General features: G+C 54.1%; 1 protein-coding gene across 1 annotated transcript in view; it reads left to right on the top strand.

Moving 5' to 3' along the window:
* Window positions 1–26446, top strand: part of COL22A1 (collagen type XXII alpha 1 chain) — a 268416-nt gene that overhangs the window by 155258 nt on the left and 86712 nt on the right. The window contains exons 23-34 of the mRNA XM_030875888.2: window positions 730–783; window positions 9609–9662; window positions 10313–10366; window positions 11610–11663; window positions 12612–12665; window positions 15359–15403; window positions 15957–16001; window positions 16460–16513; window positions 19675–19716; window positions 22419–22451; window positions 25362–25415; window positions 25689–25742. Of these exons, the coding sequence (XP_030731748.2) occupies window positions 730–783; window positions 9609–9662; window positions 10313–10366; window positions 11610–11663; window positions 12612–12665; window positions 15359–15403; window positions 15957–16001; window positions 16460–16513; window positions 19675–19716; window positions 22419–22451; window positions 25362–25415; window positions 25689–25742 (597 nt within the window). The remainder of the gene's footprint in view (window positions 1–729; window positions 784–9608; window positions 9663–10312; window positions 10367–11609; window positions 11664–12611; window positions 12666–15358; window positions 15404–15956; window positions 16002–16459; window positions 16514–19674; window positions 19717–22418; window positions 22452–25361; window positions 25416–25688; window positions 25743–26446) is intronic.

Raw genomic sequence — 26446 nt, 5'->3', positions numbered from 1 at the left:
CTTACCTAAACATAAGATGCCTCTGGAAAGATTAGCCAACATCTGGTAGGATTATTTGCTTTCAAGGAAAGGGACTGAGTGGCAGGGGACAGGATAAGGACATTTTTCTCAGGTAAACCTTGCTGTACTTTTTGAATTTGGGGCCATGTGTTACCAAAATCATCCAAGTTACAGAGCCGGCATGCAAAGGGGAGCGTCCCTGACTCCAGACTTCTTCCCAATCCCACACTGCTTCCCCTAGGGCATCCCGAGGGGGACGGGCTGTTATCAGGGAGTCTGCCCCAGACGTGCCATTAGACGGGCTCCGGGCGCTGCCTGCCTGTTAATTTTGGCTGCTGCTTTTTTTTTTTAACATCTTTATTGGAGTATAATTGCTTTACAATGGTGTGTTAGTTTCTGCTTTATAAGAAAGTGAATCAGCTATACATATACATATATCCCCATATCCCCTCCCTCTTGCGTCTCCCTCCCACCCTCCCTATCCCACCCCTCTAGGTGGTCACAAAGCACCGAGCTGATCTCCCTGTGCTATGCGGCTGCTTCCCACTAGCTATCTATTTTACGTTTGGTAGAGTATATATGTCCATGCCTCTCTCTCACTTTGTCCCAGCTTACCCTTCTCCCTCCCCATATCCTCATGTCCATTCTCTAGTAGGTCTGTGTTTTTACTCGTGTCTTACCCCTGGGTTCTTCATGACCTTTTTTTTTTTTTCTTAAATTCCATATCAGGGAAAGAAAGGTGAGACCGGCCCTCCTGGAATCCCTGGATTGCTGGGGCAGCAGGTAATTACTGTCTTTAAATCCTCTTCCTAGCAACACTGCTTGCTCTGGTTGAATAAGTGATGGGGTAACGATTCTCAGGTTGTAACCAGAATCTTGCATGGTCACCGCATCAGAGCATTAAAAAGAATGTTCAGTGGGACACTCGCCCTCCCTCTGCCCCTTGCTCCCCCTGCCTCCCATCTCAGGTGCTGGGAGAATGGCCATTTGGTCTCCTGGAGGGGTTTAGGCCTGGAGGAGGGCAGACCCTCATCTCCTCCCCCTGCCCCTCCTCGCCTCGCTCCCCCTCCGCTTTCAGACTCAGCTCTGGTGTAACGTCCTCTGGCCCCAGGCTTCGTCCAGCTCCCCACTCCCACACAGCCTCACGTGTGCTGTCCTTGTGGCCCCCTGTGGACCTCCACAGCCAGCCCGCCAGGTGGGCAGACTCGGGGTCACCTCATTTCACAGACGAGGGGTGAGCCTCGCAGATGCACAGAGACTCGCTCGGGGCCATGCGCCGCTCAGCAGACACCTCCCCCCCTCCCAGGCCCCCTCATCTGTGTGTGTCACTTGAGCACCCCCTGCCTCCGACACATACACCTTAGTGTGGACAGAGCAAGGCGCCCGGCACTGGAGGCCGGAGCTCCCTTCATTCTCCCTTTGCCCCTTGCACCAAAGCTCGCCACCCAGTCCCCAGCCCCAGCCTCCCCCGGAGCAGGGTTGGTGAATCCTGGGGAAGCAGTGTGCTGGGGGGGAAGCCCAGTTGTGGGGGCGGGGGCGGGGGAGGTTAGGAGGTTAGAGTCCCAGCCCTCGGCCCCTTTCTGGCTGTGGCGTCTTGGACAAGTCACTTTACCTTCTGAACTTCAACCTCATCATTTGTCACAAATACCAAGAAAAGTAAAAGGGGAGGGCGATTCGAAGAGAAGATGAGGGGATGTGACCCGGGTGATGGCGGGGGGTCCCGGAGGAGCAGAGAGCACCGGGCAGGGTGCTGTCCTGTCCTCCTGGGTGTGGTGGCCGCAGGCAGGCAGGCAGGCAGGTGGGATCACTAAGGGCTCGTCCACGGGCCGCCCCTGTGCTGTGGTAAATGGTCGGCTCCGGCGCCCGCCTGTTCCGGGCCGTCTCCACCTCCGTGCCCGAGTCCCATGGTGTTGACCACACTGTCCTTTGACATTGTCGGGGAGGCACCCCCCAGAGGACACTGCTAACTGCACTTCCAAAACCCGCTTTTCCCACGCTGACACGGGAGGTGTGTGACGGGCACCCCGCACACGAATCCCAGGCTTCATTTCAGTCCCTCGCGTCTGTGTTAGGCTGCAGCCCGGGCTGAGGGCCTGTAAAGTCAGCCATTACTCACCGTCTTCTAAAGATTACACATTCACTGGCATTTTGATGTTCATAGTGAAGGAGTGTTTTTGCATTTGTTTTATGACCTTGCTTTCTCCAGTGAGCAAAGCTTGTGTGTTTCAAAAATTCACCATAAGCCCAGCTCCATCAAATCGCTTTAAGTTACAGATTTTTTTCCCTATAAATTTTTGTTGACTACTTTGGAAAATATATTTCTTTCTTTCATTTTTAATTTTGAAACCATTTTCCTTCAGCAAATCTTGGCTGAATGCCAGGCATTGAGCTGGGGCTGTGGATAAAAACGCAATCAGCTTTCCCACAGCAGGGGTTTTGCCAGAAATAGGGCGCCCGATGTATTCGGGGATCTCAGTGGTTCAGAACCAACGTAGAGTGTATAATATGTCCTACCTGGCACCCCGCGTTGGATCACCACCCGATGGACCCAAAGCTGCGTTCAAGCCCACCACGCCCACACTGAGAGCAGTGTTTCCCCGGTGGATCACTGCCCATCTCTGTAATTCCCCCTTCCTGACATATCTGAATGCTCACCTTCCCTGGGCCTGGCCACGGTTTTCTCCTGCTTGCCATCGTGCATTGGTTCATTGGTTCATTGGTTCACTCACTCAGCAGGAGTTTACTAAATACCCGCTGCGTGCAGAGTCAGCTCTGGCGACGGGAAACCTGGCAGCCACTGTCCGTGCCCAGAGGAGCCAGACGTCACGGGGCAGAAAGAGATGCACGTCGAGTCTGACAGTCCTCTGAGCTGAGTCCTGGGAGAGGTGTATTCAGAGCTCTGGCTCTGGGGGAGAGGTCGTCAGCCTCTCTCGGGCCCAGAGGAGGGTCCCTACGCTGATCTGGAAAATCAAGGTTGGCTCTGTTGCAGCAGAAACTAAGTCATATGGTTTCCTGCTCTGATGAGAAGAGGGCAGAGGGCACATATGTTTAGTTTCTGCTCTTGTCAAACACTCTCCTTGGTGTTCATATATAATCGTGTATGTAACCACCTGTAATAACCACCTGTGAGAAAGCAATGCTTAGTCCATTTACAGTCTAAAGAAATTGAGCTCAGAGTTTAATTAGCTTTGCTTGTAACGGGAAGAGCCAGCACTGCGGCCTCAGAGTGAGCCAAGCCCCAGGGCGGCTGGCATTCTAGAAGATGCTTTTGGTGCCTCTTTCAAGATGAAAATTTTCACCTGCTGGAATGTTTTAGACTCAGTATACACATTCTACGTGGTAGCTCCTGTATCCTGGCAGCCCAGGAAAAGTGGAAATCTGTGTCTGGTCTGGGCAACTGTTTATGCAAAGACGGTGCTGCAGTCAGGAGGGCAGGAAGCCTCTTGAGTTGGCGGGAACACAGCCAGGGAAGGGGCCAACCCCAGACGGCTGAGTGGGTTCAAGGTCCTGGGCCTCTACACAGGAACCCTGCTGAGGGGGGCAGTCATCGTGCCCCTGGAGTTACATACTGAGAGAAGGACTCACAGTCAGGAACAACTTCCGGAAAAAGCAAACATTACCGTCACACAGGGAGTGTGATTGCCGTGCTAATCTATGCAAGTAATTTTCATTCATCTTCAAATTCCATCCAGTTTTATAAATCTACTCCAACTGGAACTTGGTGGTTATTAGGAATAGTTATTTGCCATTCCATTATTAATAATGATAATTGGGTTAATTGGTTATTTATACATCATCACTGTAATCACTGAGCACATTAAGTAGCTGTTTAGCCACCATCGTATTAAGGAGGATCAAACGTTCTATTAATAATAAGTAGACTTATCGGTTAATTGATAGTCATTAAATAGTTTTTTTATTAGTAATAATTAAAGCAGTTATTTTGTTGTTAACATTTAGATCTATTGGCTCATTTGTCACTCTCTTTCATAATTAGATGAATGGGTTATTTAGGTATTTTTATTGATGATAAAAAGAGAAGAGGGTGCAAACCTCCCATGAGCTGAGCTGGTGTCACGCACACCTTCGTTAATCCAGCCATACGAGGCCACCCCTCTTTTTTTATCACTCTCTCCTGTCTGCGTTTAATTCTGCAGTAGCCCTTCCCCGAGCTGCAGCCCCTGGGCAGCTCCACCCGGTGCCTCAGACACTCGCATCAAACACTCAGCCTTCTTCAGCAGGACGGCTGGTGCCCACCCCGTCCAGGTGCGCTCCCCGCCGCAGCGTCCCCGCCTCGGCAAAGGGCCCCATCACCTATCCAGTCCTTCAGGGTCGTCCTCGTCCCTTCGCTCCACACACCCGACCTGCTGTGGAGTCTTGTCCACTTCTCCTTCCAAACACAACCAAGTCAGATGGGCTCTCGCTGTCCCGATTCCAAAGCCCAGATCCCAGCCATCCTGGCCCCCAGCCCTGAAGCAACGCACCTGCCTCCCAGCTGCCCCCTCCCACTGCGGCACCCCACCACCTTCCCCGGGGCCCTGTCCCCGTCCCCTGCTCACTTCACTCCTTCACACTGACCCCGTCGGTCCTGCCGACGCACGGAGGTCCATCCAGTCTCAGGCCCCTGAACCCACTGTTCTCCCTTCCCCGGACTTTCTGGCCACTCAGTTCTCAGCTTAACTGTGGCCCCTTCTGCGGGGCCTGCCTTGACCAGCCCCAGCTAGGACAGCCCGTCAGTTACAGTCACGCTGACTTCAACCCTAGGACTTCCAGTCCCCAAATTGTCCCTTCGCTTGCTTCCGCACTTGTTCTCTCTGTCATCGCAGCCCCCTCACCAGCTTCTAACGCCTCCAGGGCCTGGCAAGCCACATCCTGCATCCTGGCTTGTGGGAGCGCCCTGCGCAGAGCGGGCGGTGGCCCAGGACTTGAGGGATCCGCCTGCCCCCCGCCACCTCCCTTCTCCTCGTTTCTACCTCCACTCCTAATACTCTTTCCTCGGTAAACGGTGATTGAACATCGTCCCTGTGCCCTGGGAATAAAATGCTGAACAAAACCAGACACGGTCTCTGCCCTCCTGGGCCTTAAAATCCAGTGGGAAAATGCTGGGCGCTCCCTGTTTCTGTTTTTTGAAGTTATTTCCCACTCTTCATACTTTATCCCTAAAGCTTGGGAGAAAATTTAGCAGTCAGTTTGTCCAATCTTTACAGCTGCTTTTTAAAAGTAAAAGCCACACGTATGAACTAGACAGATGCAAAGCACCCCTGGTTGACGTACAGGTGGGAGCTCAGGAGAGTGTCCCTCAACACACGCACGCAGGACGCGCCTCCGGACACAAGTCCTTGGAACCCTGGTTTCCGCCTGGTCCGCGCACAACGTCTGCATCAGTGACGAGCGGAGGGTGACTTGCCTCTGGCTCCTCGGAGAGTCCCTGGCCGCACGGAGACTGGCCTTTCAGCCTTGACTTCCCTTTAGCCACGTTTCTTTCCTGAAACCCTAATAATGTCCTCACCTATGAAAGAGGCGTAATAGTGCAGAGTCTTTGGGTTTCAAGCCGCTTTTTAAACAAGTTTATCGAAGTGTAGTTGACGTACAGTGTTGTGTTCATTTCTGCTGTACAGCAGAGTGACTCAGTTACGTGTATACACATTCTTTTTCATATTCTTTTCCATGTGGTTTATCCCAGGCTGTTGACTGCAGCTCCCTGTGCCGTACAGTAGGACCTTGTTGTTTATCCATCCTGTACATAATAGTTTGCATCTGCTCACCCCAAACTCCCACTGCATCCTCCCCCCACCTTGGCAACTACACGTCTGTTTTCCATGTCTGTGAGTCTGTTTCTGTTTTGTAAATAAGTTCGTTCGTATCATTTTTTTTTAGATTCCACATGTAAGTGATATCATATGATATTTGTCTTTGTCTGACTTACTTCATTTAGTATGATAACTTCTAGGTCCATCCATGTTGCTGCAAATGGTATTATTTCATTCTTTTTTATGACCAAGTAGTATGCCATTGTATGTATGTACCACATCTTCATTATCCATTCATCTGCTGATGGACATTTAGGTTGTTTCCACGTCATGGCTATGGTGAGGCCTCTGATGTAAGGACCGAAGCTTCTGCCTGCTCGCTCCCCACTCCCCGCTCCCCTCCGTGGCATTAGCGGGTGCTGCCAGCATCCTGTCGCCCACCGACACCTCGTCTTCCACCCGGGGCTCCTGTGCACCCAGACTCCACGATGCTTCTCACTCATGAACACGCTGCCCTTTTGCTGGTGGTGACAGATGTGAGGTTTCCTTGCCTCTGAAGCCTCCTGGGGGAGGGAGAACATTCTCTAGAACATTTGCACATGCAGGCCGTGAGAGGACGGAGGCTGCCACATAGCCTAGGACAATCGGGGTGCACGTCATGGGGCATGCACCCCACTGCTCTGTTCCCTCAGCGACCAGGCCCGGACCTCTTGTCCTCCTGCATCGTCATGTTCAGTCTTGGGGCTGTAGGATTCATACCCCCATTGCAGAGCACGGGGAAGTGGACCTCCACAAGGCCAGGAGCTCGCCACGTGGATAGGAGGCGGCATATCTGGGGTTCCACTCGCGCCCTTGACAATCAGCTCCTGCAGCGTGTGGACCCTGAGTGCCGGGGCTCACAGCCAGGGAGTCAGGGACCACCGAGGTCATGGCGCCCTGTGTGTAGAGACCTCGGAGAAGGCCAGGCGTATGCTAGGTGCCCTAAAATTCCAGTTTGCTCCCTGCTGGCTGAGAGTGCCAGGTGTAGATGGCTGATGGGCCTGTGCACCCACATCTCCCCAGCACTCCCTGCCCCTGGCTTGCAGAGGCGCTGGTATCAGAAACAAACGGAGTTTCGCTGGAGCTGAGTCCACTCTGACCTGGCGGGGCTGGACACAGCCTTCCTGGGAGGAAGATGTACACTGTGCCGTTGATGGCCACAGTGTGGCCCCGGGGCAGCGTCCACGGGGCAGGCTGGCTCTAATTGAATCCTGACTGCTGTCCACCCCTCACCCTAACATTTCCCGCTGGGACTTGCAGGGCACCCCTGGCCGGCTGGAAAGGAAGCCACGGCCACTGGCCAGCCCCTTGTGTGGCCGCGTCTGGAGCGGCTGTCCCACTCCCTCCAGCGCCACCTCTTTGTAAGGCCCTTGCAGTGGTTATTTGATGACCGTGTGGGATTCTGCTCTCGGCCCTGAGCTGGTAGCATCAAACAGGCAGATACTCATTAACCCATACCGCCTGCAGAGAAACGACCCGGGTGCCGTGGTCCTATGAAGGTGGTGGACTCGGAGATCACAGAGCTGGGCTTGAAAGCCCCAAGTTCATTTAACGCGCAGACAGTCTTTTAGGAGATGAGGCTGTTTAAGGGTGGACTGGCTGTGGCGGGCGGGGAGCTTGGCAGACACTTCACAAGGGAGGGGGTGAAGGACCAGGGACACTGTGCTGGATGCCACCGTGTCTGATGCCGGTTCCCTTTCCTCCAGGTTCCAGTTCCTCATCTTCAAAACGGGATGAACAGGGCCCGCCCGAAAGGATTAGCGTGAGGATTAAGAGGAGGTGAAATGCGTGTAGCTCAGGGCAGAGTAAACCCTAAACGGAGGGCGCTGCCCCCTCGGCCTCCTACACCTGTGCTTCCTGCTCCCTCCTTGCAAGGGTCCCTGCTGGAACCCTGGGCTTGTAGTATTAGCAGCAGTGAGGATGGTAGTTAGGGTGCTGCATGGAGTTGGTCCAGACAGGTAATTCTCAGACCTGGATGCTCTCCACAGGTACCTGGGGAGTGTTCCGAAGTCACTGGCCCCTCAAATTTGTCCCAGACCTGTGCCTTAGAGTCCAGTCAAGGGGCCTGTTTACCTGTATTTACGACGCGCTTCCCAGGTGGTTCTGCAGCAGCTGGACTGCTCAGGATCCACTGGAGACGATGGCTGTGTGACCTCAGATGGGGCCCTTACCCTCTCTGAGCCTCAGGTTTCTTTATTGTTAAACAAGGAGGTTTAATTTCCAGTAGAGGATCCCTAGAGATCTGTCTACCCTAACGTGCTGTGAGAGTGAAACAAACAAACGGTAGCAGCCCGCAGGGACGTTTGCAGGAGACGGAGGAGGAAGGGGAAACAAGGTCAGCGTCATAAGCGGGTCAGGAGGCCAGCTTCCTGGAACGATCACTTTGAAAGAGGCCAGTGCATTCCAGGGGCCGTCAGCATCACAGGGAGTGTAAGGAGGGATGAAAGCTAAGTGTATCCCATTTGCTCTCAGAGAGAGCTGCCTGAGGGGAGAAGGGGCCTTGGATGAGTTCCGTGGGGTTGAGGTTGCTGTGAGAGCCTCAGAGGTCAGGGCGATGTAAAAAGGTCAACTGGAACATGCCTTATGGAGGGGTGGGTCCTGGGAGTGCCACCTGCAGGGCTCCTGCTCTGCCGGGAGGTGAGCGGAGCTGAGCTGGAGCAGGACTGAGCCACGATGGGGGGGAGGTCACCAGCCGCCTTTGGTGCCCTCCCCCACCTCTGCCCTCATCCATTAGGGGGACCCTGCATCTGTACCCACCCGGGCCACTGTCCAGCTCTGCCTGGCCATTCAGTTGCTCCAGCCCCAAGCAGATGTCTCCTAATAAAAGTAGACGTTCTCCCCAAAGGCTCTCCAGCACTGAGCGAGCTACGTGGAAAACCAGGTCCAGGTGCCACCAAAAAGTTCTCTTCTGTAAACGTCGCCGTTCTCTGCCCTTTGTTGACTCACCAGCGCCCCCAGAGGGAGAAAAGGGAACTGTCCGCGGAAGCGGTAACCTTGGCCATTTTTTAGTATTTATCGTCCTCCAGTGGCGATGTATTGTTCTCTCGGAATGCACAGCGCTCTCCTCAGCTGTGTTCAATGCAGTTGACTTCTCCAAACGCTTACTGAGCACCTGCTCTATTCCAAGCCCTGGGCTTGTTGCTGTGCAAGATGAGATGCGGGGGGCAGCAAGAGGGGGGCTCTGCCTTCGGGGGCCCGGGGGTCAGATGAGAACTGTTGCACTGGCCTTCGGCTTGGGGGAGGGAGCGATTAATTCTGCCTGGGGAATTGCAGGAGATTTCAGAAAGGTGGAGACATCCATCCGAGCAGCGAGACAGGGGAGGGAGGGCATATTTGGAGAGACACCTGGACAAACAAAGGCCAGAGGTGCATCTCCTAGAACGTGTGTAGTGGAGAGAGAGAGGGTTTGAACAGATCTCTTGATTCACCCCAGGTGATTCGATGCTGAATAATGCTTGGGAACCACTGTTCTAGAAGCTTTTTGTTAATGGGTTAACCCATCGTGTGTATGTGTGTTCACGCACGTATGTATTTATTTTAAATGCTCACATATTTTAAATATGTATTGGAATGGATGATATAACAGACAGTTAAATTATCCCACCAGCCAGACAGTACACACGTTACCGTTTTGCAAATTTTACTTCAGACCTTCTCTTTTTGCTCTTGTTACTTTTTGTTGAAAAAAATGCAGTATTTCAAGTAAAGCGGCGGAACCCCCCTTCACTGGTCCCCATCCCTCTTCCCTCTCAGAGGACAGTGTCACCAGGAGGCTGCTCCACGCACGTTTGTAACCCAGGCTGTACTCTTTCTCTGCAGGGCCCCCCAGGACCACCTGGCGTCCCAGGCCCCCCTGGACCCGGAGGCCCCCCGGTGAGATTGGTTTTGATTTTCTCTCCCCAGGGCACTTAGATGGAGGGTTTGTGGCCCTGGGAGCCGGGGACATCGTGGTGCAGAGCCACGTGTTCGCTCTTTGTCTGAGAGCAGAGCAAAGGCATGAGCAAGGAGGGCCCCCCCCGGCAGCCAGCCCTGCAGCCCCTTCGATTGGAAATAGCATCTGAGCTACACAGCGCATCGTTGGCTGCTGCTACAGATGCAGGGGGAGAGACACACGGGGCTGGGGTCGTCCTTCTGAGGTCTTTCAGGAGCGGGTGGTTTGTCTCCCCTCCCGCATTTCAGGAGCCCTCTGGGAAAGTTCCCTGTAGGCCAAGCGGAGGGATGGGGTCCCACTGGGTGGGGCAGAGGGAGGTGTTTCCACCCATCCCGCCAGGCAGGAATGAAGGTGCCGGTGGCCCCGACTGCAGACCAGACGAGCCCTGCGCCGGCCAGCCTTGGAGGTGTGACGATTCCACATCTCACCGTGGCCCACACCAAGGACAGCCAGGTGCCCCCGAGCGGTATCCACCCCTGGGTGCCCTCGTCAGAGCTGGAGACCTGGGCTCCTGCCAGGAGAGGTGCTGGGAGAAGTGAGCTGATGCTCGGAAGAGGTCAGACTGAAGGTTCCCCTCTGGTTCCCTTTTCAGGGTTTGCCTGGAGAGATCGGCTTCCCAGGAAAACCTGGGCACCCTGGGCAGGCGGTGAGTGACCAGGGCATCCCTCCCTGCACTGTCCCGTCTCCCCCATCCTCTGTGACGGGAGTGGCCGGGCCCTTTCAGCTGCCCCCCGGGCCGCTTTCCAGCGGGTGACGCTCCGTGCCCTTTCCTCCCTGTCGGCAGGACCAGGACCCTGGTACCCAGCCTGCCTTCTTCCTTCCGTGGTGCCTGTCACGTATGTGCTCTGTCTCCTGGGGCCGCTCCCCCATGGCCCCAGCCGGAATGCAGACTGGAGCACCCTCTCCCTAGGCCACCGCCTGTGCTCTTGTAACTCAAAGGGACGTTCAAAAGTCCTTTGCTGTTTAAAGTGTGGCTCCTCGTCTGTAGGGCCACTGCCAGAGGGTCGCAGAAGTGATGGAGGAGGAGACGTGAGACACGGTCCAGGGTGCAGCAGAGCTCTTCCTGTCACTGTGCCGATGGTGCTGCTTCTTTCCCAGCCGAAAAGATCCTGGGGGTCTGGGCCTTCTCCTTCCTTTTAAGTCCTGAGGGTAGAGCTCATCAGACCTTAATGTCTCCACACAAGGAAGCGGGTGCAGACTGAAGCTGGGTGTCTCCTGCCGTTTTGGCCTGTAGCTCTTCAGGGCAGGATGGTAGGCGTGGCCTTGAGCTTCTGATACCATGTGACCATGATGGGCCCTCCCAGGCCTGGTGATGGACCTCAGGGGGCCTCTGCTTGTCCGGAAGGCATTTCGTTACCGCCGGTTCTCTGATGGGGCCAGCAGAGGAGGGGAAGGCTGTGGATACAGAAAGCCTGTGCGACCCACAGAGCTGACGGGGGGTTGGGACGCTGGAGAAAGGTGACAGAGGGAAATTCGACTGTGCAGCACACAGTGGTTGTCCCCTTGTCACTGGACCACAGTTCCATTGGTGGCTGTAGATGAAGGGACGTGATTGCTGGATGCCAGCGTGCTCGGCCCCGTTGAGCTCCAGGCCAGGCCAAAGGCTCTCGACGTAAATTAAGGGCCGTGACGCCCACTCTCAGGCGAACGGGTCCAAACCTGGAACACGTGGTTAACCGTCACCCACAGACGTTCCTGAACACGTGGTCCACACAGTTTCACCCACAGACACTTGACAGCAGCGAGAGCGCCACCGGAGAGCTGGAACACAGGACCAGTCCTGCGTGTCTCGCCCACCGTGCCGACCAGCTTCCGGCTGCAGCAACTCAGTGCAGCGCTTCCCTAACCGTGCCTTTCATGTTGGTCTGTTTTTCTCCCTCTTGGCGCAGGGACCTCCTGGAAAGGATGCGCTGAACGGACCCCCAGGCCTGCCAGGACCAAAGGTTGGTGTGAGTTTGGAAACCCAAAACACAGAAGCTGAAGAGATTTTTGATTGTTGGTTGCCTGGGCCTTGGATCACGTTTGGATTCCGAGTCATGCCGGGCTTGGAAATGTTTGGATTTCCAAGGTCAGATATGGGCGAGCCCCTTATTCCTACTTAGGTAACTGGGGAAGGATTTGGAGGCCTAGGGCTTTAAAATTATTCTGTTAGAAATGTGTGTGTATTTTATTTGCAAGGAGAAAAGCCTTTCAGATACTCTTACATAATAAGAGACTTCAGTTTAGAAAATACTCTGGTGGGGCTCATTACAGTAAGATCATTAAGAAAGAGTCAGAGGTTAACTATCATAAAATTGGGACGCAAGTTCACAGTCTACCCACTTCAGATGGACAATTAAAAAACCATACAGCCAAAATTTTAACAAGTGAACTTCACCTTTTCATAACAGACGTTAAGCTCAAGGGTGAATGTCAGCCGTCCTCGAAAGGCAACTTTTGGATGTTATAGGAAAATTCATCATCCTTTTCCATAAGCAGACTTAGAAGCTTAACTTTTTCATGACAAGATATAGAATAAGTATGGATTCAACTTAATTTTATGGGCATTTCATGTAAATATTCTCCATCCTCCTCGCTCATCTTTCAAGACAAAAGATAAGGGCTAACCAAGTATTTTGTAATCTCAAAAGCACTTAGGCAATATCTTCCCTCCTCTGCATCCCTCATTTCCGTTCACTTATGTCTTTATAAATCGAAAGCAGAGCCGTTGAATATGGCATCTAGGAAGTGGTTTGAGCTGCGGTTTCTGGTCGCCGTGGTCGCACACATTTGAAGAGGTTCAGTAACACCTAAGGCCCAGCAGTTTTCTTCCTTCCAGCCTGGACCTGGTCCTGAGGCTGTCTCCTCCAAGCCCAGCCCCTCCTGTTTACTTCCGTTTGTGTTCCTTACAGGGAGCCCTGGGAGACAGAGGGGCAGACGGTTTGCCCGGACAGCCTGGCCCGCGGGTAGGGACTCCTTCCCCATCACGTCTGTTATTCTAAACGGTGTGTTTGGGGCTGTGTGTGAACCTCAGCTGACAGGGCCCAGCATCTGTATGAGCTGGAGTGTGGCAGGAAACAGCCGGGGTCATTGCAGAGGGGCTGTTTGAAAGGCCGAGGGCGGGGTCAGGGGGTCCATGGTGACACACCCTGGACTGGTGACAATGGATGCCACCCCTGGGGCAGAGGAGCAAGGGGGCAGTGCGTTCCTGGAACCTGGGAGCCGTGTAGCTGGAGGAGAGAGCCCCCGAGAGAGCGGGAGCCTTGGGAAGAAGGCCAGCATCGTTGCCTAGCTCGTCCTGGGAGGGAAGAGGCAAGGGGGTCAATACCCCCTCCTCTCTCTCTCTCTCCTGTCCCTTAAGCTTTTCCCTCCCTCCGATGCTCCCTGACCCCTGACCCCTATAGAAGCAAGGAAGCGCGGCTGGGCTCATCTGTAGAGTTCAGCGTCTCAGGTGTGGCCTGGGCTCCGGGTGCAGTGGGTACAGAAGAGAGAGGGCTGGACTCTGCGTGCGTGTGTGTGTATGTGCGTGTGTGTGTGTCTGTATGTATATATGTGGTGTGGTGTGTGTGTGCATGTGTGTGTGTATATGTGGTGTGCCATGCATGTGTGTGCGTATCTGTATGTATATATGTGGTGTGGCGTGTATCTGTATGTATATGTGTGGTGTGGCATGTGTGTGTGTGGTGAACGTATGTACGTGTGTGCGTATCTGTATGTGTATGGGGGGGTGGCGTGGGTGTGTACACGGTGTGTGCGTGTGCACAGCGCCTTGCTTCCGGAGAGGCGTGTGTGCACACAGCCGAGCGCATGGGGAGCCCTCTCCCTCCCGTCACAGGGCCTCCGGGTTAAGCGCTAGTTAAGGCGGTGACCCGCTCTCGGCCACCAGCTCCCACCCCTGGCCCACAGGCAGGCACCTGGCGGGCTCTCGGCGAGGGCTCACTGGGTGGAGGGTGGGTCACAAACCGCCCAGCGAGGGCACAGCTGCGGCCTGGACTCACCTTGCTGGCCAGTGAAGGGCCGATGGGTAAATCCCGGGGCCCTGGGTTCCCTGCTGCCTCGCTTTTTCAAGGAGCAAGCATTCTTCAGACCAGATGGAAACCGCAGGTTATAACGCACCGAAGCTGTCTCAAGGACGCCCGCCGGCGGGACTCAGTGTGCAGAGTGCCCACCGGGAGGCTCCCGCCCGCCCTGGACCCCAGACTCTGATTATTGGCCCCTGCCCCCGTCGGCACACAGCGAGCCGCCACTGCCACCTGCGAGCACAGCGGCCCTTCGTGTTTTAAGACTCAACATTCATGTTTTAAAAAAACATGTATAATGATCCCCAGTGACTGATGTGTGACTTGCTGTGTTTTGTCACAGCATGGACGAAGCACGCATGCTCTGCCCTGAGGTGCTGGTTAGAGGTGAACCACGTGGTCTTAGAAGCACCAAGGCCACCTTCCAGGGTCTGAGGGATTGGCTGAAATTCAGGCATTTCCCAGAAGGAACTTGCAGCATTTGCGTCGCTCCCTGTTACTCTCCTTTTTGGACTCCGTGGTTTTGTGGAGTCCCCCGTACCTTAGAGCTGTGTTTCCTCCAATCTCTGAGTTGCCACACCCTTCTGGGCTTACACCGTGTGAATTTTCACATTCCGTTCAATAGTCTTCAGAAGAATCTGTTCCCATCGAGTTCCCTGTGCACGATTCTGTGGGTGAAGGTGATCAGTCAGAAGTATTGGGGTGAAACTGAGGTGCCCTCGGGGGTTCCTTTCATCTTTCCTTCTCCGTGTTTTGTGTGTATGTTCACCCCTAATGGCTGGAAGGTTCAGAGAGGTCTGTTACTACAGCTCACGTGTCATTTTTGTACGATTTCTAGTGTGATACTTGAAAAAAATTTATCTAGAAAGTTCAAAATTGTGAGTTTCTGCCGTTATGATGCTTTTAGAACATACTTTGTAGCTTCAGAGGAGACCTGGCAGGAGTCCTAGTTACTTTATCTTGACAACATGCCAGCTAAAGATAAATATCTTCAAAGAAGATGATGGCTGCGTCCTGGACGCGGCGGGTCTTGAGTCAGCCCAGAGAAGGGACTGGTTGTGGGATGAGCGGATGCATCGCCTCTTTGGCTCGTGTCAAGAATTCCGGACGCTGCCCGGCTCTCCATGGGCTGTGCTTTGGCTTAGGATTCAGGAAGCACTTCAGGTGGCCTTCGAAATGCTTTCTACCCAAACTCAGCCCCCCAGCACCTTTCCCACTGCAAAGGTGTGACCATCCTAGCAGCATGTGGGATCTTCCCGGACCGGGGCACGAACCCGTGTCCCCTGCATCGGCAGGCGGGCTCTCAACCACTGCGCCACCAGGGAAGCCCCTCCTTGTTGTTTTGAGCTGTAAGTGTTTAGATTCAGGATGAGTGGACTCAACCTGTTTAAATGCTGTCAGGGCAACTCCAGAAGCTGTTTCTTTTGAGGGAAGCAGAAGACAGCGTGAGGGAGTGTGGACGCCCTCTCTCCAGAAAGGCGGACCACTCGGGTCTTCAAAGCCTGTGATGCTTGTGCTGCTTGTGTGAGAATCGAGGGTTGTGGCTGACGGGGGCTCTGAGGGTGTGGGACCAGCTGGGATGACGGCCATCTCTGCAATGCGAGTGGAAAATGATGGGGTGTCTGTTATTTTATCTCCAGGGTGAAGTTGGGGAGCAGGGCCCGGCAGGCCGACCTGGAGAGAAGGTCTGTTCCACCTTCATTCGTTCAGTGCGTGCGTTTGTTAGTATACGCTACGCCTCGTGTCACTTGTCTCCCTGGAGCTCACGACCTTCCCGTCGTGCGCTCATTTACTTACCCCATGACGGTCGGCATGTCCTACGCATCTGTCGCTGTGGTGGGTACTGGGGCCACCACCACTGGCCAAGAGCAGTTGAACAGGTGCAGCGAGTGGGGCCATGCAGGTGGGGGGGGCATAGGAGTCCCTCTCGCTCAGACTTGGGGGATGTCAGGAGAGGGGGCCAGGAGGTGACCTCGTGGCTGATCCAGAGGAAGGAGGAGTCAGACAGCAAGAGAGGCGAAACGGGTTCCTGGGGAGGGAGTAGCAAAGTGAGGACCACGTGGGGACTCCCCATGAGCAGACTTGCTCGAATTTGCTTTCCACGTTACCCCCGCTGAGCCAGAGGTGTCTGGGGGGCCGGATGGCAGGCGGTAGAGAGCACAGTTCCCTCACCCGGGACCACGGGAGAGCCCCCTTGCTGAGAGCCCACTGAACAGGGATGCCGTGTTCTTTCCACAGGGACAGGCAGGGCTCCCAGGCGTGAGGGGAGAGAAAGGAGAACAGGTGAGTGGCGGCAGTGTCTTCCCAGCAGGGCCACGTGCCTGTGCCCGAGGAGAGAAGCCCCCTTTGCAGTCTCCGACCCTGGGGGGATGGGTGGTGATTCAGGCTGGGATTAGAGCATATGTCCTCAGTGCTCATGGAAGAGAAAAGGAAGGGGATCGGGCCGCTCTGGTCCGAGGGCTGGAGCAGAAGGACGGTGGCTGCGGGGTCTCTCTGAAAAGGGTGGAGCAGCTTCAGGTGAAATGTGTGGGAGCGGTTGGGGCTGTTACCTGTCAGGTGCAGAATTCGGTGCTTCACACGCACCTGACAGGCTGTCCCTTGAACTTGGCTTTCACCACGGCAGGGCAGGTTGGGAAGAAAAACACAATACTTTGCCCAAGGTCCCCTTGCTCTCACCTGGAAGAGGCGGCCGTTACACTCTGGTGAGTGCTAATGTTTCCTCATTTTATCTTTCTCTGTAGGGAGAGAAAGGGGAACTGGGACTCCCGGGACCGAAAGGTGACCGAGGTGCAAAGGTAGGAGCTCCTGTCGTTGTCCTGGTCATCCGCTCCGTGAGCCGCAGAGCGTCCCTTCTGTAGTTTCTGTGCGTTGCCTGCGGTTCCGTGGAGAGGGCAACTCCTTGGAGTCATGGTGGTGGCCTGGCGTACAGTCCTGGTTCTACCCGGTGTGGTTCTGAGATCTCATCTGACCTCCTTGTGCCTCTCTTGCTGGCCGCCTTGTGCCTCCCTTGCTGCCTCCCTGCGTGATGCTGACACAAGCTGAATCCGCGGGCAGGTGGTTCCAGGAACCCCTCACGGATACCGAAATCGGTGGATGCTCGAGTCTGTTCTGTGAAATGGTGGAGAATAATGAATACAGTCAGCCTTCAGGAGCCAGCCCACGGGGGTCGGGGCCCACTGTGTGCCAGGACCGTGGGAAGCACTGCACGTGTAGTGACTTAAGTGACACTCGTGACAACCAGAGAGGGGTCATGTTATCAGCAACACCCCCAGTTTATAAAGGAGGAAACTGAGGCACAGAAAGGCCAAGCCGCTTTCCCAGGGCTGCTTGAATGGAGGGTGGTGGAGCCAAGACCCGACCTCAGTCTGGGCCCAGCGTCCTGGCTCTGACCAGGTCCTCACCTCACACCAGCCTGGCCTGAGGGGAACCTGAGGAGCGGCCACACCCCCGAGGGGCCCTGGTGCCCCTGTCCGGCACGGTGCTGTCACCTTGTTCTCCCAAGTTTGCACGCTCATCCCCTCCAGGGTTCTGCCCTCGACCTTTCTCAACTCCCGTCCGCCTGTCTCGGGCTGAAGGCTGAGGGCTTTGTCCTGGACAGACCTGCGATCTATAAATAGAGATCCTGGAATGGAAAGAGCTTTGGTGGGTGAGCCATTCAGGCCTGCTGCTCTCCTGGACTTTTCAGAAAGCAGTTTTTATTTGAGAAACTCATTTCCAGAATGCAGAGGACTCAGCGAGACCATTAAGCCCGTGTTACTGCTTTGGCAGAGTTGCCAGGGCCACAGCAGAATCACATTCAAGCTTCCGAAGAATCTGGCCTGCTTTTCTTTTCCCCTAGAGAAATATGTAATAATAGACAATTCTGGTCAAAATAAAAAATCTAAAATAAGACATTCAGGCAACATTGCCCCCTTCTGACTGTGCCTTGAGCACCCCTGCCTCAGTTCTCTGGTCCACTTTCTCCCCACCAGCCACTGTGAGAATTTTGTCCCCAGGGCATCTTGGAAAGTAGGGTGATACTGCGTCTGTGTCAGCTAGCGCTCAGAGAGTTAAACTACGGAGAAGCTGGGATGGGAACCAAGGCCGGTCACATTAACTGCAAAACTCAAAGACCCTTCTCCAGCCAAGCGTCTTCCTCTAAGTCAGAGAGCCGCCTGGGCTGTGCCCCACTGGCCCACTGGCCCTTCCTTCACCCCGCAGCCCTGGGGGCGGGGGAGGCTTCTCCAGAAAGGTGGCCTTGAGGCTCTCGGGGTTAGAGACGCTCTCCAACCCTCTTCTTGTTTATGTCTATTCATACGTTCCACTGGGACACGCTCAGCTTTGGTCATTTGGACTTTTTAATGGAGGGTAAATTGGTTTGGATGAGATTGGTTTTGGAGCACGAGGTCGACAGTGTCAAGAGAATCGGGTAAACTCGGATAATGCAAATAGCGCTGAGAAAGGGTTCTTCTCTCTGAAGCTTCTGGAACTTTAGTCAGGGAAATGCTGCACAGTGAGTAGTTCAGGACTTGGATTCTGAGTTTAAAGCCAGCCTGAGCCATTTGCTGGCTGTGTGACTTTGGGCAGGTGAGTGAGCGTGGTAGCTTCCGTGGAATGGGAACACGGAAGCACCTCTGTTACAGGCATTTAGACGGAGATTAGAGGCGTTAATGCCTGTAGAAAAGTAAGTCGTACCTGCGGCTAAATCCTATATAACCATAGAAATAATCATAGAAGACTGTGTAACTACATTTTATTATCATATTATTGTTACTAAGAGCAGCCTTTCCTCTCTCTAAGCCAACTTTATTCATTCATTTGTCTGCTAATAACCATGAGTGGACCCAGGCCTGCAACAGGCCTGACCCTGGGCTGCTCGGAACACACCTGGGCCTCAACATCCATGTCCTGACACCATCGTGGCTCACATGGGATGACGGGCTTTGGGGACCGCACCTCCTGGTGGAATAGCCAGTGACCTCTTTTCCTCGGGGCAAATGTAGTAACAATTTTCTCCTCAGTGGGCCCTCGCTGACGATCTCACTCAGCCCCCAGATGATGCTGTGAGCTGGACGTACTATTGTCATTATTTTGCGCAGAGGAAGATGAGCTGACGGAAGTAGAATAACATATATAAAATGGTAGAGTTAGGTTTCAAGCTCAGGTGATTCAATTCCCAAGCCTGTGCTGTTTACAAGAATGTCATAGTCATCCGTCAGGCCCCTGAGAAGAGCCTGTCCCCTTCGAAGAGGGTGGGGCAGGGCCCAGGGGAGTTCCTAAGGGCGCTCAAGCCCTTGGGCTCCAGTGCACAGTGTGGAGAGGTTGGCGGCACCACGTTATGGCTGCAGCAGGTGGGAAATCACGTAAATGTCATCAACAGGGAGGTGGATCGTGTCCATTTTATTACCTTCGTTGGTTAATTAGTTCTGTCTCTCCTTTGTTTTATTTTAGTGATTGCTTTGAAGTTTCTAGTAGACGTCTTTAACTTAACCACAACTAAATCTCTAAGTGCTAGTATACCACTTCATGTATAAATGTACGAACCATATAGCAGTATATCTTCATTTCTCCCTTTTAGCTTTTGTGCCATTGTTGTCATACATTTACTTCTACCTGTGTTCTAACACCTATAGTACATTGTTACTGTTTTTGCTTTAAACAATTGGTTATCTGTTAAAGGTGTAAATAAAAAAGAAGTATTTTATACTTTAAAAAAAATTTGGATCATGGATCACTTTATTTCCATGTGCACCATGGAATAGTATTTAGTGATATAGACGATCTACAGCTACACATACCAGCATAGACACTTCTCAAAATAAAGTTCTGATGTGTCTGCAGTATTTTATAATTTGGAATCTATCTATCTATCAGGTAGATGTGGGGTGGGGGATTCTGTTGTCTTGGGAAAGGTATCCCGGGACAGGCAGAGCTGGCAGAGGGTTAATGGTAATTTATTTTCCATTTCTTCATCTAGGGTGAAACGGGTCCAGCAGGCCCCCCGGGATTACCTGGAACTGTAAGTTAACTCTGCTTCTAACCCTTTCTCCTTCTGCACACATACCACTTAGTTATAAGTATCTTTTTAAGGGAGTCTGTCAGGTCCTGTAATCCAAAAATGCGTAAGCTTCACTAGGAACCACCTTGTTCTTACTGATTGATTTTCGTCAGCAAGCACGGTTACTGTTTATTAGAACACTGGCTAGACCCTGAGCGGACATACCCACCTCTTGCCTATGGGGAAACAGAGGTCCAGAGACGAGAAGCCGTTTGTCCAGGGTAAGACTACAACACAGATATACAGCCACGACTCGCGCTTCTACCCCTCGCGTGTCTGAAGGTGGGCGTTGTGAGTTCGGGATGAGTAGTAACAGCGTGGGCTTTGGAGCCAGGATAAAAGTGGGTTTGAATCCCGGCTGTGCCGTTCACCAGCACTGCGGTCTTAGACACGTTATTTAATGTCAAAAAGACTTGGTCTTCTCGTCTGTTAAGAAAAAATGTTATACCTATAGCTATCTTGTGCATTTGTAGTGGAAATTCACTGAAATAATACAAGCTACAGTGCACAGTTTCTGGTACATAATAAATACTAAATTAAAAAAAAAAACGAAGGCTATATAAGTATGTGAATATAGTTTGCATTTTTTTTTATGTGAATGTTTCCTCCCTGCCTTGATATTCTGTGCTTTGATCGGATGATTTTGGGGGAGGTGAACGTGGCCATGATGCTGGCCATGGCGGGGCACGTAGGGATTGGTCATTTAGTAGCTACAACAGGGGACTGCCTCATGTGGAGGGCAGGAGATGAGAGAGCCTGAACACCCAGAAACCCCGTCTGCAGTGTGACTAAGATGGGCCCTCCGTGGTCTTCTCTGTGTTACATCACGATGCCACCACTGTTTTCTCCCCACACACAGGCCCCTCAAAATGAGACACAGCAAGTATTTCAGAGTCAAATTTAGAGTCAGAACTGGCCGTGTAACATTGTGGTTTAAGACTGGTAATATTTAACGTAGGCAAGTTTGCAGGGAATGAACACCGCCTTTTGGTGGGAGGCATAGTGGTAACGCTTATTTGAGAGGTTACTTGGTATTAACATATCGTAAAGTGTCTGTCTAACCATCAGATTAGAGACTCCATTCCTAGGCATCTAGCCCGAAGAATTATTTGCACTGTCTGTATTTAAAAAATCACGTACAAGGATTTACATTGTGCTGTTGCTTATCATGAAAAATCACAGGCAACCTACATGACCAGAAGCAAAGAATTAACTAAACCACGGAATATGTGTATCATGGAATCCTACTTCATAAAAATTAAACACACACACATGCACTACGCATATGGCTTTAAATAGATGCCAATATTCAAGAAAAGTTAAGTAGCAAAACTAATTTATGAATTACGGCGCGTGTGCAGGCTAACACGGGCTCCGCAGCCCACCTGCGTGATGTCCAGCATTCACTGGCCGTGTGAACTTCATTAAGAAATTTCTTTCTCTGACCTTCAATCTTCTTACGTATAAAAGCAGGGCAAAAACAGATAAAACTGCTTCTTTTACTGTGAGGAATAGATGAGTTAACACATATCAACAGCCATAAATAATGCTTGCTGTTCTTATTTGTATAACTCTCGTGCAAAGTTACGCATTCCTATACATTCATAATTGCAATTGGAAATAGAAACAAATGGGTCTAAAATATGCTAAACTGAAAAACAGTGTTTTCTTTTGGGGACGAGACTGGGGTTTGGAGAGATGGAGGGCACGGTGTAGGAAATGCCCTTTTTCTCCCTCCTTGTTGAATTCATTGCGTTTTTGGACTAGAACCCACGACGTCCTTTTGTCCGCTCACTTATATTTGAGCACCTGCTGAGCCAGACGTTGGCAGAGCCTCGTCAGGGAGATACACTCTAGTCACGTGGCGGCCCAGACACACGGATCCTGCAAATCATAGTAAATGCTGTGACGGCAAAGAGCAGGTGCATAGCAAGGGGGCCTCATTTATATTTGAGTGGTGCAGGGGGAGGGAGATCTCTGAAGACAGGACATTCAAACACGAGCTCTGAAGGGTGGGCTTGGTCAGTCAGGTAAAGGAGAAGGGAAGCGCGTTCCAGGCCAGGGGAGCGGCGGGTGCGGGAGCTTTGAGATGGGAGGAAGCAGGCCTCCTGGGAAGTATTCATGCAACGCAGAGGGACGGCCATGTGGGGGCCAGTCCATGGGGTCCTCAGCTGCTGGGACAGAGAGTTTGCATCAGCTGGGCTCCCTGGGCCCAGAGCTGAGTCCCGCAGCCTGGCTTCCTTGTCACCTGCGTCGTTGCCAGCAGCCGCTGGTGGTGGAGGGGTCCAGCGGTCCAGGCACAGCTCTGATTACTCGCGTGGATTCTTCCGTTTCGGCCCCGCCATACCCTGAGAGGAGACTGTGTCATCCCATTTCACCGATGAGAGCAGAGAAGCTGGCAGGTGTCCGAGGTCACACAGTTTAAGGTGGAGGTGACAGGCTTTGAGCTCAGGCTGCGGGACTCCAGCGTTCCCACAGCTAACCACTGTGCTTCCCGGATTTAATACCTGCTCAGGGACTTGAAAGGAGCACGGGATCCTAACTGTCAAAACTCGTCATCATTAAAGGAGCCCTCGGGGCTGTATTCTTTTACTCGGTAAATCTGTCAGAGGCAGGTTGTTAACGTCGATTCACGTCCTTCTCATTTCTGGCTTCCTTTTCAGACGTCCCCGTTCACGCCGCACCCAGGGATGCCGGTAAGTAGCAGCGGCTCCTCGGGGCTGCACGGTGTCCCCCAGCCTGGCTCGCGATGTCCCCAGGGGCTCTGGGAGCTGGGCCCGGGCCGTGTCCTAACTCTCAGCCCTTGCGTCCCAGTCGCTGCCAGGCATCTGGGCTTCCCGACCTTGTCCTGGCAGCCAGTGGGGACAGACCCTGCGAGGAACCAGCTCCAGGGTCGGACAGGAGGTTCCAGGGGCCTGGAGGCTGCCTGCCAGTAGCCAAGGGCGAAGGCCAGCCCTCTCTTTGGGTAAAGTTACCTCCTCACTACACAGAGAGTGGCTGGTGGTTCCGAGCAGGACAGAGTCATGTGGGCTGGCAGAAGACCAAAGGGCAGAGCAGGCAGTTCAGTGGGTGTCTGCAGTGAGGGGCCCCGGGCCTGGAGGGCCTCGAAGAGACAGGTTGAGAGGGGCAGTTCGGAGGCCGGAGGGGACCCAGCCTGCGTGGAGGGTGGCTGGCGGAGGGACAGCTTGTGGCTTCTTGTGAAGATGAAGACGCTTGACCGAAAACGATGCTCGCCATGGCTGCAGCCTCCAGGAACCTTTCCCTCCTCTTTCCACGAGCAGCCCCCGTGGAAATAAGCGCGTTCAGGGGCTCTGCCTGCCCTGAGGTCAGCAAACAGCCTCCTGTGGCTCCTTTGCTCTCAGGGACGTGGTTCTCCCGCTGTTAGGACTTGACAGGCCGCACCACGCGCGGCGGCGGAGGGGCTTGTGTGGAGGATCCACCTGTTTCCACGCTTAAGTAGCTGTGACTTAAGAAGCTCAAAAGGACCCTGTATCTGATGGAAAAGAACAGAGGAGAGAGAGAGAGAGGCTGAGTCGGTGCCGGAATCACTGCGGAAGTGGGAGGATGATTTTGAGCTGCTTCGTAGGAAGAAGCGAGGGCGGGAGGGCCGTCACGGGGCAGTGCGGCTGCAGAAGTGCTGGGAGATGCGGGGGGAGCAGGCTGGGTCCTCTCCTTTCTCAGAGGAAGGGCTCAAAGGGACAAGGCGGCAGAGCCTCGAACGCGGCAGGTGCAATGCAGGCATCGCTGTGACCGTCCCTGTGCCCAGGGATGGCCCATGGCTCGGAGGAGTGAAGCTCCTTGCAAAGGGCCTTCCTGAACTTAGCAATTGAGACTTGGTTGTCAGCCACGAGGCCCTGGCCGAGCCCCACCGTCTTCCTCTTCCAGGACCACACGCACCTACCCGATGCCTCTGGGTCTCCCTCCCTCACGCCCACCCTGAGTCCCCAGATCTTGAGGCAGACCTGCACATCCAGCCTCTGCTTAAAGGAATTGCTCCATAAAAGATGATTTCCAAGGTGCTCCCATGGGAAGGGACTGAGAGAGAGCCAGAGGTTTGCCCAGCCTCCTCTTTGAATCGCAGTGGTACCACCTTCCTGCAGGGTCGGAGCTGTGCAGAAACCAGGAAGTCACTTTCAGATGCAAAGCAAGGAGCCTGTGTCCATGAAAAAAAAAAAAAAAATTCATTGTGGATTGTTGCATGAATCCCTCTGGGGCTGCCTCATTGCCATGGTAACCGTGTTGTATTGATGGTTTTGAAAGATGTTCTGTTTGATTTCTCCTTGCTCCCAGCTGTGTGCCTTCCAGCCCCTGCACACGGGGAGGGCTGCGAAATTTGGAGGGGCGGCAAAGTTTGCAGCATGATTAAGAAGGGGAATAAAAAGGGGGAGGAGGGCTGGAAGGAGAGCCCCTCTTCCTGCCGCTCCAGGGTTGAGAAACCTTCTGGGGATGTCAGGGACCCCAGCGGGGAGGCCTCGAGGTAGCAGGGTGATAGCCGTTTGCGGAGAGCAGAGCAGGGGCTGTGAGATGGTGAGCAGGTCTGGAGATGTCAGAGAGGAGAAGGGAGCCCACTCCTTAGCTGGACGAGGGAGGGCCAGGCAGCCTCAGGCTTGGAGACATTGCCTTTAAGAACTTAAGTGAGGCTTTGTAACTGGTTTAGAAGCAGCCACCTCAGGAAGGCAGCCTGACTCCACCCCCTCAGCCTGCAAAGGATTCCCAGACACCCAGCCAGTGCCCTGCAGTCTGCTGAGCCCAGAGAGGGGATTTGGCTGGGCTGACATCACCAAGGGGGCATTTGGGGGAGAACGACGCTCCCGCATTCAGCGTTCAGCAGCTACTGATGGGCACCTAGTGTGCACCCCTGCAGGGAAGACTCTGCCTCCTGGCTCTCAGGCCCTGGGTAGAAATGCCTTGAGCATCTTGCCTGTGAGTCCCCAGCGTCTCTCCTCTGTCCTGGCCTGACCACTCCTGGTTCCTGAGCCCGCTTCCTGCCACCCACTGTTCCTTCCCCCAGCTGGCAGAAAGCGTGTGCAGGCTCCTTCCCTGTGCGTCACCCGAGTGCGTCCCGTAAGCCCTTTCATCTTTGCAGATTGTATCTCCAGGGACTTGTGGACCAGACAAAAGAATTTTGCAAATCCCCCAGCCCCCCACGGGAACTTTTCTAGGAGGAAACCATGCTAGAAATAAGGGTATTGTTGTCTGGTGACCGGAGCCAGAGTGCGTTCTTCTGAGCTGGTGGGAAATGGAGATTCTAGAAGGAATGAGCTTGCAAGAGCAACCTCATTTAATCCAGGCTCTCCGAGGTGTACTGTGCAGATTCCACTCAACAGCTGGTGCAGAGGGAGTGACGCCCCCAGCCCAGGGCCGTGCAGACACTAACTCGGGGATCAGTGATGAGCTTGGGGGAGGGCAGGCAGGAGCCTCGGGGGCAAGGTCTCCAAAATCTGCCCACGCGTGAGTAGAAAGCGGCGTGGAACCTGCAAAGGGCAGTTGCTGGCGGTGCTGGCTTCTCCTCCAACGAAGGGGTGTGTGCAGGACAGGCAGGTCCGCGCGGCCTGACCTGAGGGTGGGCTGAGCATGTCTGCTGTACTCTGCTTCCCCACCGACAGGGAGAACAAGGGCCCAAAGGAGAGAAGGGCAATCCCGGCGCACCTGGGGAAGCGGTGAGTGCCCTGGGCTCTGCGCCCTGTGCCCCTGCCCCTCGCCCCTCACTCTGGGCGGCTGGTTAGACGGGACGTCTGAGGGCTGAGCGGCTGCAGCTCTGAACTGCGCACAGGAGCTCCCTGAACTGAATGTGGCCCCTTCCTCCTCCCTTAGGGGTCCAAGGACGCCCCCTCCGTGGACCTCAAATTATGCCCATTGCACGTGTCCATACCTCCCCCATCTGCCCGGAGCAGGGGTGTGACCTAGTCCATTGATAGGTTGTTTCATTTCAGGGATCACAGGGTCATCCTGGAGAACTGGGGCCTCGGGGACCCATTGGACCACCGGTAAGAAAACTCTCTGTCCACCTATTGGCTCCTAGACCCGAAAGCCCCGCCAGCGCCTCCATCCCTCGCTGGCCCCTCTCACCTGGCATTCCTGGAGTGTCCACCAGGGGGCACTGCAACAGGCACTGCTGGGACTGTGAGTCCAGTGCCCTGGGGCAGAGAGGACCTCACAAAGCGCCCCAAAATGCAGCCCCCGGGGGCGGACCCCGCCTCTGGGGCCCAGGATGTCGCTGCTCTGTCGCTGAGGTGTCGGTGTCGGTGAGCTGGGCTCCCGCCATGCACTCCCTCCCCGACTCTGTGCAGCCGTGCTGGGGACCAGGGCTCCCCGAGGCTTTTCAGCGGCGGGAGGTGCCCTCCTCCCTCCCAGCCCCGACTGGCAGCTGCAGTTTACGTGACGCCTAGTGTGTGTTCGCGTCTGGATCGCATTTCCCTCAGTTTTGGCTTCGTAACCGGCTCTTTGTTGGGCAGTTGTTGGTGTTCTCTGAGAGTTCCGTGGGAGCGGCCCGTCTGGGCTCAGACGGCGCGGGCCGCCGGCTGGCTGTGTGCCCTGGGCTGGGCTGTCCCTCTGAATATTGTTCACGTCAAGATAAAGGGTGGGTGCTGCTGTCCCGGGGGTGGGGAAGACGGAGTACGATACCGGAGGCCAGGAACTGTGATCTCTGTCATTCAGTTCGGATCACCTAATTCTGATGACGAAGGTGCCC

Source organism: Globicephala melas, chromosome 17, assembly GCF_963455315.2.
Source record: "Globicephala melas chromosome 17, mGloMel1.2, whole genome shotgun sequence".
Lineage (NCBI taxonomy): Eukaryota > Metazoa > Chordata > Mammalia > Artiodactyla > Delphinidae > Globicephala > Globicephala melas.
This window is presented reverse-complemented; position numbering and strand designations above follow the sequence as displayed.